The sequence below is a fragment of the Symsagittifera roscoffensis genome, chromosome 2 (assembly GCF_963678635.1).
Source record: "Symsagittifera roscoffensis chromosome 2, txSymRosc1.1, whole genome shotgun sequence".
NCBI lineage: Eukaryota > Metazoa > Xenacoelomorpha > Acoela > Convolutidae > Symsagittifera > Symsagittifera roscoffensis.
This window is the reverse complement of record NC_087063.1, coordinates 9,988,849-10,003,095: the sequence shown is the minus strand read 5'-3', so window position 1 is coordinate 10,003,095 and position 14,247 is coordinate 9,988,849. Positions and strand designations below refer to the sequence as shown.

At 34.5% G+C, this 14,247-nt stretch overlaps 1 protein-coding gene across 3 annotated transcripts in view; it reads right to left on the bottom strand.

Moving 5' to 3' along the window:
* Positions 1–14,247, bottom strand: part of LOC134839242 (uncharacterized) — a 36,436-nt gene that overhangs the window by 16,850 nt on the left and 5,339 nt on the right. Inside the window, exons 2-3 of one of the 3 annotated variants that reach the window (XM_063854732.1) lie at positions 13,436–13,553; positions 9,332–9,504 (exon numbers count right to left, since the gene is read on the bottom strand). In XM_063854732.1, the coding sequence (XP_063710802.1) occupies positions 9,332–9,504; positions 13,436–13,545 (283 nt within the window). In that variant the 5' untranslated portion in view covers positions 13,546–13,553. Of the gene's footprint in view, positions 1–9,331; positions 9,505–13,435; positions 14,208–14,247 lie in introns of all 3 variants that reach the window. The other 2 variants (XM_063854731.1, XM_063854733.1) reach the window with 2 other exon arrangements.

The following is a 14,247-nucleotide window of genomic DNA, read 5'->3' as shown; positions in this document are numbered from 1 at the left end:
CGATTCTGTACATCAAGCAGAACTTGAACGATATCAGGGACATATCAAATTAGACGAAAAATATCCATACAACGGCGCACACGGAAGATTAACTTATGACATACACAATAAACATTAGATACCACACATTGGAATAAATGACCCCTCAAACTGCAAAGCAGACACAAAAAATAAAGGATATCAACAAATAATGTTTTTCGATTGGAAAATACAACTCGAAAAAGTACAACTCACACGAGATTTATCTGATAACACCATGATCTATCAAGGATTTAGATTACCTTGCAAAAATGATCAAGGTTATTGTGACCCTACAACACGGACACAAGCAACAATTGTTTGGTTTCCCAAAGATTTATGCACAACTTTTCAAGTAGCAAAAATACACGCTCGAATGATAAAATTTCTTGAAAAATATTTTTTGAATCAATTCCATACGAACACGTGAACCCATCTCGTAAACAAAGCACTGATTTCAAAAACATCCATGATATAGAAAATAAATTACCACGTTTCCAAATCTATCAAGAAAAAGAATTTGCATGTAAATATAGCAATCCGCTTTATAAAACACAATACTCTGAAATACTTGTCGAATACGAAAAAGGTTTCGACATGACCACTGGAAAAATAAAAATTGACCCTTATGCCACAAGTCACCCTCTAAATGAAGGAACATTATACATACCAGTTAACTTTCAAAAAGCACAGGTCAACCAGGTGAAAAACTAAAACCAAACGACAGTAAAAGCACACGTTTGCAAGAACTATCACTAATGAATAGCACCGATTTTGGTATTATTCATTATGATATCCACTTAGATATGAAGTTAAACTAGACAATTAGTCGAATTATTCAAGAAATGTCACTCTCCGAATTAGAAACACTTCACCAATTATGCGAACTGGAAAGGACACAAATCCTACAATCACTCGCACTAGCAGTACTAAAAATACCTTACGCAGGATACTTATTATCAGGAAACTGATCAAATTTTCTAGATTACGAAGGAAACATTTTATGGTTTTATACTTGCACCAAAAAAGTATCACTATTATATGTTTTCGAAGATAAAAGTTGTTATAAAAGAATCCCTATATTCTATAAAAATAAAGTACATTTTGTCGACACACTTTCAAGACGAACATATTTTTGGGATACCGCAGTCTCATGTGGATCCGAAAATAGCTACAATGTAGTACAATTAAATCCCGATAAAGATAAATACTATCTCCTTACACCATACCCTACATTAATGCAATCACTCAAAAAGTTTTCACCTGAAAGCATCAGAGCCATTGCTCGTAACTCAAATATTGATATACAATCAATTGGAATATATTCTAAATCAGACATCCAGCATCACATTAGAACACAACACTTTCAAGAATTATTAACACAAATGGACACAATACAAACACAATCAATTGACCAGAATTTAAGAAAACTTGCCGAAACCGCAGGATTTGCAGACATTTATACACAAGACTACAGCGGATATTTTAAAGATATCAAAGACTACATATATTTAAACGGTGAAAAATACAGACCACAAGATATTTCTCCTATAAATATTTTCAGTTTTGTCACCCTAAAGCACAAAATTCTAGCTTTCCTAGGATGGCCCTATTACATCTTAGAAAAATTAACTATCTTATACGCCATGTTTAATTTTATAGGATTTCTTTTTTCACTGTTAAAAGGAATCTATAGCACATGCGCTATACATACACAAGTAAACAGACAAGCAAGTGTAGCACGTATTCTATTTGCAGGATTTTTTGGAATTTTTTCATCATCAATAAACAAAATACTTTTAGATGCACAAATAAAAGAATATAATACAAAAATATCCACGAGATCAAACACATACAATGAAGAACATAATAATGTAGATACAACACCTACAGCACCACAGATACCAACCCTACCACAAAACCATCCATTATCATTAGTTCTCCGTATTTTTCGAAACCTCGCAATCACACATAATCCAATTTTTAGACCAAATACAACACAAAGTCCCATCCAACACATAATACCACATCATTCTCAAAATGATAATACATTCGAACAACTTATAGAACAACCCCACACCACCACTTTTCAATCTCAAAATAATCATTTTTTTAGCCCACGATGAGCCGACAACTTGGATCCCTACATCGCTCAAATTCCCACCCAGCCAACCTCCAAACTCAAATCCCAATAATCCCACTTTTTGCTGTCCCACCACCCGAATTTCCGATTATTAATATATCATCAAGCACGAATTCTGATGCTAACTCAGATATTTCAGTTTTATACTCTATCTCACAACTTAATAACCCTAATGTAGAAACCCCTGACGAATTTGCAGACTCCGAACCATCTCCATCAAATTATAATCAGACCAACTCCTCAGTTTTTCAAAACCCCCTTTTCAACCAATTCCATCAATTCATTCACTCCCATCCGTTTCCACTCCTTCTTATGCTTCGCAAGTGACCCCAACCTATTCTCCACTTCATTCCGACAGATCATATAATAATTCTCCAGATACCCCCCAAATTTCCCAGGAACTCGATAATTTTATTACCCTACAACAACAGTTAATACACCCTAACACCCTCACAATACTTCAACTATCTTCCACAATAGAATCCTCAAATCCACCTACTCCTACACCCTCCTCAGCTTACACTGCATCATTCACACAATCATCCACATCCACCGAAACACCTAGTAGCACTCACCGAGCTTATCGCACTTTTAAACGAAAATTCCCAAATCACCCATTCCCGACCAAACCCGGAACAGCCTGCGAATATATTAATCACCCGCAACACACTAACACGAAAAATTTTCTTGCAATCACCTTACCCTCATTTCCGCAATATACATTAAACACACCTAACGATACTAATGACACACGTAGTTTTGTAGATGAACATGTTTTAATGCCAAAACTTCATTGGACAGCTTATTATCATCTTTGCCTACCACTAACTAATACTCCTGACAACATAGAAAAGAACAAAGACATGCTATATAGACTCACTACAACACTAACACCTCGACAATTTACTTACGTAGGATACAAAAAATTACTAAAAACATTCACTGCACCCCGAGCTAACGAATTCACAATAGAATATTGCGACCATAATATCATCCGACCTAATTAAGACCAATTTTTAGATAAAGACCGCTTCGCTAACCCGCAACTAACAGAAAAATTTTTCATCAAAACATCATACATATTCACACTTAATATTTTTGATAGAAAGTATGATCACAACATTTCAGAATCACTAGCTGATATTCATGCTTACAAAAGTTTCCACGACAAATTTCAGTTATTTTCACTAACCTTTCACTTTCTTTCACCACATGAACGCGATTTGCACTGTTCCCACGATATTATGTTACGCACTAAACAAACCCACACATATACATACTATCGTTTTATACAGAATCATTTTGATTTGCACACCCCATCAAGACAACCTCACCATCGTTTTCAGTTCCTTAACGCAAAGTACACGTCACCATTTTTCCTAAATTTTACATATTGCATCAAAGATACTAACCTCCACGGCATCCTCCGTAACTATGACCCAGTTACCCAAATGTATATATTTGTCCCATCACGAAGACCTTTAATGCCGAAGAATCCAGACCCTTCCTTATCCCGCATGAATTCATCCAGCCTATTGAAATACCCATATTAGAATTCATTCACAATACTAAAAACAATCATAAATTATATAACCTCATTCAAAACACACCTTACGAGTTTGCAGTAGGCACCGAAGAACTAAAAACCATTAAAGCACTTCAATTGCTTTGGCCACTGCTACAAACTAAAAACATCATACGGATACTAGCAAAATTACTTAAAACATCAGATATGATACACGAAATCTTCCCCCACGGCTTTTTCCCAGAAGATTAAGGTAAGTATAATTTGAAATACTCTTAACTAATAAATTTAAATTAGTACTAACCATTTTTTATCAATGTTTGATTTATATTTCTAGTCTTCACACCACGATCACCTACAAAACAGAAAAGAAAATTAAAAATACAACTTGTTAAATTAGCTTAAAATTCATTAATTTCTTGCACTAAATAATGTAGTAAGAGTCATACCAAATGTAGTAAATTCATTTATAAATTATTTCCCCACGAAGCAGTAAAATTAAATACGATGAAAATGTATAATTTTAAGTTTCCCCAAAACGCAGTAAAAATCAAATTCTATGCAATAAATTGATAAAATGAGAAAGCAGTACTAACCTTTTCAAATATTTTCATTCACTCGCTCAAGAATGCTACCCAAACTCGCACAGCTCGCCCACGAAAAATTGTTTAAATAATGATTTTAAGTTTCAAGTTTTCACACTCAACAACTCTACCAAACGATAACAAGTTTCAAACTTTCCTTTAACCCGGTTGGAAAGGAATTATATACTAAACCAAACTAACCAACGCAGCTTACTAAACACCACAAATCATAAAATAACAGCATGACTAAGAAAAGAAAACCAACGGTACCCAAACCGGATTAACCCAGTTTAAGACTGGATAATTTATTCTTTTGAAGACTATTATAAAGTCTAAGAAAGAAATAATAAAACACAAAAAAGTCGCAAGACAAACCCATACCAAAAACAATTTGATTTTTGAAAAAAGGACACAACCAAAGTAACATAAGAAAGACCAACATAAACCCAACATAAAACGTTATCACAAAACAGGACCTCTCAAAGAAACAGCATGCAATCATACTCCCACTCCTGGCCTAACCCACCAGAGAGGACGTCCTGAGCATGCTCTATAGCCGGCCTAACCCACCGCGCTACATCCACGCTTTGTGACCACACTTCTATTTTTAATAAGAGGTACTCAAGGGTGAGTAACTCTTCAAAATAACCGAACTAAAACAAAACGCTTTTGTGAAAACAACTAACTAAATTCATGAAAAAAAAAACGAACTAACATAATTTTATAAAATGTAAATTATACTTTGCAGTATATAGATCATACACAACAACAAAGATGAACATCCAAAGACCAGATGATCCCATCACACTCGCACAAAAGAATGGCTATACACAACCGACATGCCGTCCACAATCACGACTCAAAGGATTTAGTGTACGACTTGACTTCGCAGAAAAGGACTTCATTGAACTAGACCAATGACCACCTCGATGTTCAAGTATACGTAGAGATCCGATATACAAGGCATCCCTTCCACACACGATCTTCACGCCATTCCCAGACGAGGTTGCACACAAAACAAGTTCTCTACATAATACAGAAAAACCCGTCATAGCAAACCATCTTGAAATTGGATTGATTTCATTGGGGATCACAGTCGTTGTCACAAGAAGACACAACGATTGATGCCCCTAACTCCAGCGTCCTGGAACTTCTCTAACAAGAGGAACCAGACAAGATTACGATGTTCGCCAAATACCAACGTTCATCATCCATCCCTTGAATTGCAGAAAGATAATTCTAAAAAAACTCCATAGTTCAATCCGAAAACAGACATAGAAAATAGTTTGAGCCTAATAATTTATAACTATTTTCTTTATACTTGCAAGCCAGCGAATGTTTTGTTATATTAAGAATTCAATTTCTTTCCGACCTGACTTGCAAAACAGAGTGGTCATTAGTGGCACTTTTGCTGCATAGCATACGGAATTTAATAGCATCTGTACTATTTGCCTTAAAAAGGGCCAGTGTTTGCGCAATTTTAAGCGACCATGAAACAGAGGCGCTAACTTGATACTCTTTATGACGGGGGGGGGGTTCTTTAGGCATGTTCTTTATGACGGTGGTTCGAATACGGTGCATAGTGAATATAGTTTATATAGTTTATTTAGGAGAGTAATATTATACAGACAGGTAAACAATAAACCGCATGTACAAATCAAACGCACCAAGGATCATGCAAAAAGCTATGCAGCTTATCAAGGCATGACCCTGAAAAAACCTGAGACAGAAGTTGCGAGATAGTATCCGACTTGATGATTCAAAAAAGTGAAGTTTTCATTTTCCAAAGCAAAATTTTAATTTTTTTTCTTAGTTACCATTTTGCATTTTTAGAGCTAATTTATGCCGTGTCAATTCTTGTTTGTAATTATTCTCCCGACCATTGAAAATGGGGAGGAAGTTTGTATTCTGGTGTTTTTATTTTTGTCCTTTTTTTGTTTTTTTTTTATTTTCCACGCAAAATCAGGTACCACAAATAATCATCGGAATGGATCAACCGATATATTGTATCAAAGCCTTTTTATGTGTGATTTGAACGACCTTTAAAAACATCAAAAACTTGTCCCAGTGTTGAAAAAGTCTGTCTCAAAATTTTTGAGATTTCGTCTAATTTTGAGCGAGTTTATGGTAAATCACTTTTGTTTTTAGGCTTTTACGATAATAAAACTTGCTTTCACCATACAGAAAACTAGATGTGGATATCTCAGTTAACGCTTATTTGGCTAAGAAACTTTCAAACGATTTTTGTTAATTGCTGTGCGAAAAGTTGATTTAAATTTTTAAATTTTTTTCCCGTTTTTTTTATTTTGCTCAAAACAATTGTTGTTGATCATGCTTATTCCACTATTTTTATACGCGATCGTATAGCTCTTGAATCAAATCAGTCGCTAAATACGACTTTAACTTGAAGAAAATTAAAAATATTTATACTTTTTACTATTTTTTTATGAATATGGTCAGAACCTTCTGTGCTACTTGAACAGCAATCGGCTATCCTTGTTTAAAATTATTTTCTTCTAAATGTCAATGGGTATTCCTTCCCCATTAACTTCCTTGAATCTGCATTTTTTTTCAACTTAATTTTGCATCTTGAATCTCAGTTGTTTATTTTTCATCAGAGAGCAAATTCATGTTGTAGTTTCGAATTAACTAGCAAAATAATTCGAACTTTAGCAAAGAATGTAGACCTCAAGACACGCATAAAATACAGCTTTTCTACAGGCAATCGATGATCGGTTTTCAGCTCAGAGGCTTGTTATCAGAGAATTACTTGATAGCAATGTTCATCATTGTTTCTCAATTGCTCATTTCTCTGAAATTGGGTAAACGCCGTTCGATCTAAAAATAAATATTTACACAAAGCATTGTCTGAATTGGCAAGCGCGCTGGAAAATTAATTAATAAGGATGTCCTGAAACTTGATTTTTCTGATTTAATTTGTGAATATGCTTTGCTCAAGTAAATTTGGGTTTTTTAGAAATTGAAACTTTTCAGTCATCTTGAGCCAAAATTGATTAACACTAAGAAATGTTGCACAAAACTGAGCGGTGTATTTGTTTGAAGCATTGTTAGTCGCGATGTATCTTTTTTAATTTCCGTGAAAGAATTGATGTAGCTTGAAGAGTTCAATTGTCTTGTGTTTATTTTTGGCTCAAAATGGTTTTATGAAGCTATGAAGCATGAACTTGCCCTTTCTCGTCTTAGAGGTTTCATAAGCACACATCAGTCGATTTAGCGGGGGGGGGGGGGGGCAGGGGCGGACGCCTTTTTCCCTCCTCATGGATTCGACCCCCTGTCGACTCAAAGGGTCACCCCTTTGTAATATTTTGAAATATCCATTTTTGGCGGACTGACTTAAAAATTTTTCTAAAGGCGCCTTTGGCACAAAATATACTAACTTTGAGGGGGGAGCGCGCGCCCAAAAAACGCGATTACTGGTAAAATTTTTCCAAAAAAGTTATTTTTGGTCAACAATTTGGTCAAAATGGGTCTTTAATGATTTGGGAGAGCTCAGAAAATCATTTTGGTATACCTAAAAAAAGTTCGACAAATTTTTCAAAACTTTCTTGAAAATCCACCCCTACTACTGAAACTAATAATACTGAAACTACTGAAGTTTTTATACTACTGAAACTATTAACAAAGAAAGGTACGGAGAATTACTAGCTTCGTTTTGTAGTTTTCGCAATTTCAAGTTCATGTGTGGATATTTGTTGATTGAGCGTTTAGGTAGGAAGAGTTTTCGAGTTTAATATTTCCAAATACGTATTTGCTATCACAAAACCCATGATACAAAAACATTTAGCCCAATCTTTTTGTAGATCCTTTGCACTTAATTTGATATTGATATTGAAGTTTAGGTGTTGTTTTATTGATTAAAAGTCAATCGTATTTTGCGCAAAGCGCACAAAAGAGACAAAATTAGAAAAAAGCGAAAAAATTGTTTTTGAAAAATTGAATGAGATTAATTGAAATTTGAAAGTAAGGAAACATTGTATTGGGTGTTTTTATTTCTCCACCCTAAATTAAAGTTTAAAGAAATGTAAAACAAAAGTTGAGTGATTTATCTGTTTGAATTCTTTTTAGTCGTGTTTTGACCCATACATTGACCCCGACTAATATAATTAAAATCGGTTTCTTGTGATTTAAAGCGCTAGTAGGAAAAACTAAATCTCAAGGCGCCACCTCCTACTCCAACAAAAAGAGAATCATTCTGGAAAAATGTAACCTTTTCCGCTAGATAAAGGTGATTACCCTTGCGATAGCAAGGGTAGAGCAATCGGGTACTCAATTCTTTTTCCTGTAAACAACGTTGTCCAAGATTTCAGCATGCATGCAGTACACGATATGCATGCAGTATGTGCGACGTATAATGTGCTTATTGATCTATTACTCTCGCTGTGCATCTTTATTAGTCTTACTCCAATAAGTTCGCAGTTCAAAATATTTAAAGATTTTTTTTTTAATTTTCGAATTCATCGCTTTCGGTTTACTTTTTGTCGTCTTAGTTTCCGCTTTCTTTTACCATCCAACTAAATAGCTTACTTGAGTGCAAGCTTTTTTAACAATATAAATGCTTTAAAAGTTTTGATTTACCTCAGCTGTTTCTTTTTTTTAAATCTTGTCTTATTCATTATGATAGATCTAATTTTTTTCGACACTTTTGTTTTTTCGATTTTTTTTGTGTTATATCGCAAGTGGCGTGAAGCTCAGCTTCGCCTCTGTAGGAACATTCTATTCTGTCTTTTGCACTGCAATAATGTTGCGTTGTAATAGGTACTATGTGGCTCTTTTTCCTTTCCTTTTAACTCTGCGGGGTAATTGCAGTTTTTACTGATAATTTTCCTTATGATATTTTTCGATAAATCGTAATGATTTTTAAATAAAACGATTCACACATTTGAAGGAACATGTCTATAGTTATTTTACCTCATTAAAATTAGTAATAAAAAATGGAAGCTTGTTAACAGTCCCCCCTTTTGCAATAGGGGGGATTCGTTACAAGGTATCATAGGGGGGGGGGGGGATAGTTAACAAGATCCAAAAATCGCATAAGTTTACCTGACTGGCAAGCGGCTGGTGTGATTGATCCCTCTTTGGCACATGGACACTGGTTGCGGAGACAGTTCATCAGTCTGGTCTGCTTCATGGGCACAGTTAGTGGACACCCACTGGCCCGCTCGCTCTGGTCCAGGGAAATGAGAGCCTCATCCGGGTCACAGTAGTTGAAAACCCTTAAAGAGTGTGAATATACCAGCCAAAGTAAAAACCAACCGAAACTGCGCAGAATATTGAAACCAGCCGAAAATTTACACCATAAGATGGAAATTTGCATAATTTTTGCAATTGTTGCATAACTATTATATAACACTTACGTGTTTTTGGTATTTTTGATTGCTACTCCGACTGGTTTATACTTCGACTGGTTTGTATACCACCACCCGCACCGAAGTTTCTCGGATAAAAATAGATTATATTGAGAAAATGTTGCCGAAAATATTGCCATTATAATCGATTATGTGTAACCAATTTAAGCAACATTTTCTATTATAATACAAAGAAAATAGATTATTTTCATCAAGAATATATTGCCTTGTAATTCCACTAAAATGTATTTTTATCTCCATATAATCTCAATAAAATCTATTTTTTTGCCCTCAAATCAAAATGAAATCGCAATAAAATCGATTGTTTTTGCCATAAAATTGCATTAAAATCTATTGTTTTTGCCATAAAATTGCAATAAAATCTATTGTTTCCGCCATAAAACTGCCATAAAATCGCAATAAAAACTATTGCTATCGCCATAAAATTGCAATAAAATCGATTATGTTGTCAAAAAATTTAATTATATTGTCAGAAAAATTAATTTTTCTCTTCTTAAAAGCGTGCTATATGAAAACTCAAAGCAAAAGTTGAATTCAAACCAAACGACACAATTCATGAAAATCATCAAAATGAACAAGATTTTCGGCACAAAAAATATGCAACAAAAATACAAAATATCATCATTGTAAATCAGATTTTGTGCAAAAACATATGTAAAAATTCAAGAATATTGTAAATATAAACCAGATTTGAGCTCAAAAATATGCAATGAAATCATAGTAAATCATTATTGTAAATCAGATCTCGGGCAAAAATTTTTAAAAGAAATGATTAAATGGGTCAATATAAATCACATTTTGAGCTCGAAAATATGCAAAAAAAATGTAGAAAATCATCATTGTAAATCAGATTTTGTACAAACACAATTGTAAAGATTCCAGAAAATTCATTCAATAGTAATCAAACTACTGAAAGCATACGGGCAGTAATCAGATGATCTGAAAATTAAAAACATTAGAAAAACATCATAGTATTCACCAAATCAAATATGGGTCGGATTGGCAGCAGGCATGAAAGATGACTTTATTCAAAAAAAAAGACTTTTAGATTTTATTCTAAGATACATTATCCAACTCCCCCATTACAATACGATGCAAATTAAACAAATTTACGAAGTCTTTTTTGTTGAGTTAAGTCATTTTTCATACCTGCCGCTCATCCCGCCCATTCAAATCAAATTTATTATTTCGAGTTCTGATGGGATTGAGAATGATGTAAAAACAAGACACGAAAAAAAACTTGAAATTCAGTTCAAACTTTACTTAAAAGCTTGTTTTGCTGCTAAAAATCTTATATTTCTATGCTCAGGCAACTAAGAATTTGAAAAAGTTGAGGTCGCACTTTTTTGTGTTTTGATCGAATTTTTATATCAATTTTGTTTATATTATAATCTATTATAATCTATTTATTATAATCTATTATAATTCCAACATAATCGTCATAAAAATAAAGCTTTTCAATGGATTGTTTTCTCCATATAATCGATTATTTTACTCTGCGACCACAAAATTACCAGATAATTGATTATTAAAAGAATAATTTTTGGTTCGACCACAAAATCGCCAGATAATAGATAATAATCGGAGAAACTTCGGTGCGGGCACCCTTAACATATCGAAGGCCAGTGAGGCGATTTTAGTTTTCATGTAGCCAGGTGTTCTGGCAGCAAGCAGATAACCTTCATTTCATAATTGTTAGTAAAGCAGACAAAAAAATAAACAATCGCGCTTAATCTGATTGCTTGAAAAAAGATCCTGGCGGGCTGTGTTTGACGTCGCAGATCAAATCAACGCTTCTCTATTATCATAACAGCAATAGTTAGTTAAAAATGGAGAACTGTATCATAACCCACATCAAAAACTCTGGCTCATCTATATTCATAGATTCAAAGGTAAAGTATGTTGCCGTAGTGGATCATTGACGAGAAAACTTTTTGTCAACATTTTTTCGGCGTAAAATCAGAGAAAACACGTAGAAATTTGGCTTTTTTACTTTTAATTATACCCTGTGATTTAATAAAAAAAATACTTTTCTGAGATCTGTTGGGTATTCTACACCTGACACTAAACCTAACTGATAACGAGGACGAGGAGATACGTTGATACGAAATATTAAGGTAACAAAGCTGGATTAGGAACACATTTTTTGGATCTACTCAACAATCCCCCCCCCCCCATTATACAATTTACTTAAGAATCGTCACCCCTCTGAATAAATATAGTAAATTAGCGCTAGAGTTTTGTATTGAGAGTTCTTATTTTGCTGCATTCTGATTGGTCGATAGTTCGACTGACTTAATCTACGTAACAATATCCGTTTCAGGAAAGGAGGGGGCGAGTTTGCTAATAGATCATTTATACCGTTACAATGCTGTAAAGGGTTAATTTTTTTGCCAAATAATCCAATTGGTTTTAATTTGCCAGCTACCCGCACTGGAGTTCATGGTTAATAATCGATTATATTGCCATTTTATAGTCATTATCTATGAAATCTCAAAAGTAATCGATTATAATCCACCAAAAATGGATTATATTTCTAGTATTTTTTTACATCAACATAATTCAAACTAATCGATTATAGTCGATTATAAACCATTACAAATGGATTGTTATCATGATATATTTTAATCAATATAATCCATTATGAAAGATTATAATCGATTATCATGTATTTTTTGAGAAGAATTTATGATTTTTGGAATATATATTTTTTAAGTTATCTCATTTCCTTTTCGTGCAGTTGCTTTTAATTCTTACCTTTCACATAAAGTTGAATTTAAGTTTTCTCTACTTTTTCTATAGTTTACGTAAACTCCACCACCTCTTTTAACAACCCGATTCCCCAGTTTACCCCCCCCCCCACAGTTTACCTCCCGCCACCTCCCCCCACCCAGTTTACCCTACCTTAGTTTACCCCACGCGTCCCTTCACATCTTAGTTTAACACATCCCACCCCACCCCGCGTAACTTGGGTGAGGGGGTTAAACTGGAGAGTGGGGGTAAATAGGAGTTGTTTACACTGAGTAATCCCCTCCCCGTCCCCGTTAACAATCTGAGGGGGGACTGTAATTTGGGGGGTTGGGTTTGGTGGTAAACTTTAGTAATCATGGGGGTGGACGTAGGGATAAACGTAGGGGAGTGGTTTGAATTCGGTTGTAAGGGGGGAGGGGGCGAATGTGGATGGAGGCGAATGTGGATGGGGGCAAACTGAAGAGGGGGGCTTAATTTGAGTAGGTTTAGATTGCGAGTAGGTTGCGAGTAAGTTATGTTGCAAGTTTTGCAAATGATTTGCAAAACAATGTACAGATTATAATCAGTTATAATCAACTAAAATGGATTTTAAATTGATTACAGTTCATTATAATGGATTTTTATGGATTGTGTATTTACAAAATTATTCAATTAATGACAATATGATCGTGGTCTAAATTTGCAACAATAATGGGTTATAATGACAACATTTTAGACATTAATTTTCCATCATAATTAATTATTATCCATGGAACTCCGGTGCGGGTAAAACTATTAGAAATTTTCACTGCTTGCTGGGCTGTTTTCAGCAAACCAAACAGCTCGAGTTGAGGTACTCGAATTATGTATCAACCGTATGGGTCAAGCAAATTGGAGCATTTGGACCAGATTTTACCCGAAAACTTGATTGGTCGTAGTTAAGACGAAATTTAAACTTATAGGTTTTTTTGGTTCAGTAAAAAGTTTATCAAAGTTAGTCGGGACTTTTTGGAAGGAGATGTGATCAAATTCGAGAAAATTTTCTCACCTGGACGCTACACTCTGTCGTTTGCCGACTGGAGGCGACTCGTAGAAGTAGTCCATGTACAGCTGCTGCGACGAGAAGCAAGGCTGCTTTGTCTTAGATGAGTAACCCATTTATAACCCTATTTTCAACGAAAGACTGCGTTTTTTTTCTGTCTGACAGGAAAAATGCCTCAGTGAATTTGCTTGGTTGGACGAGCATTCACGTCACGCTTGATTGGGCAAATAATTTTTAACAATAAGTCTATAACAAAAGTAATGAATGCGTCCTGCTTTTTCAATGGAAAGACAATTTTGGGAACTTATTTGGGTAAAAATCAATCGAATAGTCTCAAAAAACATTAGAAGCTGACTATGTTCAATCCACATTAAAAACAGTATGAATACTTATTTTAAGGTTATTTTAAGTACTTATTTATAACAGAATGAATTGTATTTTAAGGTCGCATTTTCGGGTTCAATTTTGCGCTTAGACTCTGATTTAACATCTATCTGAAGTGTTTTGGCAATTTTATCACTTTCAGCATCGATTTGGATGCTTTGTAGCCCAAGTAACATAAAGCCTGATTTTTTGTCTAAAAGTGCTGAATTACCCGAAATTACAATCTGGATATATTCTGGCTTAAAAAGGATCAATGTGTTAATTGGAGGTAACTTCTTCGAGGCAAAAAAGTAAAGCGTTAGCTTGAAGGAGTAGAATGAAGAATGCTTTCGAGTGTGATGAATTTATTTGTTGTTATTGATCTAGGTGGAGCGTCGCTTGTCTGACTAATGGACTGCAAATTTTTCCGGCTTCGTCTCAAATTTCACTTGGAA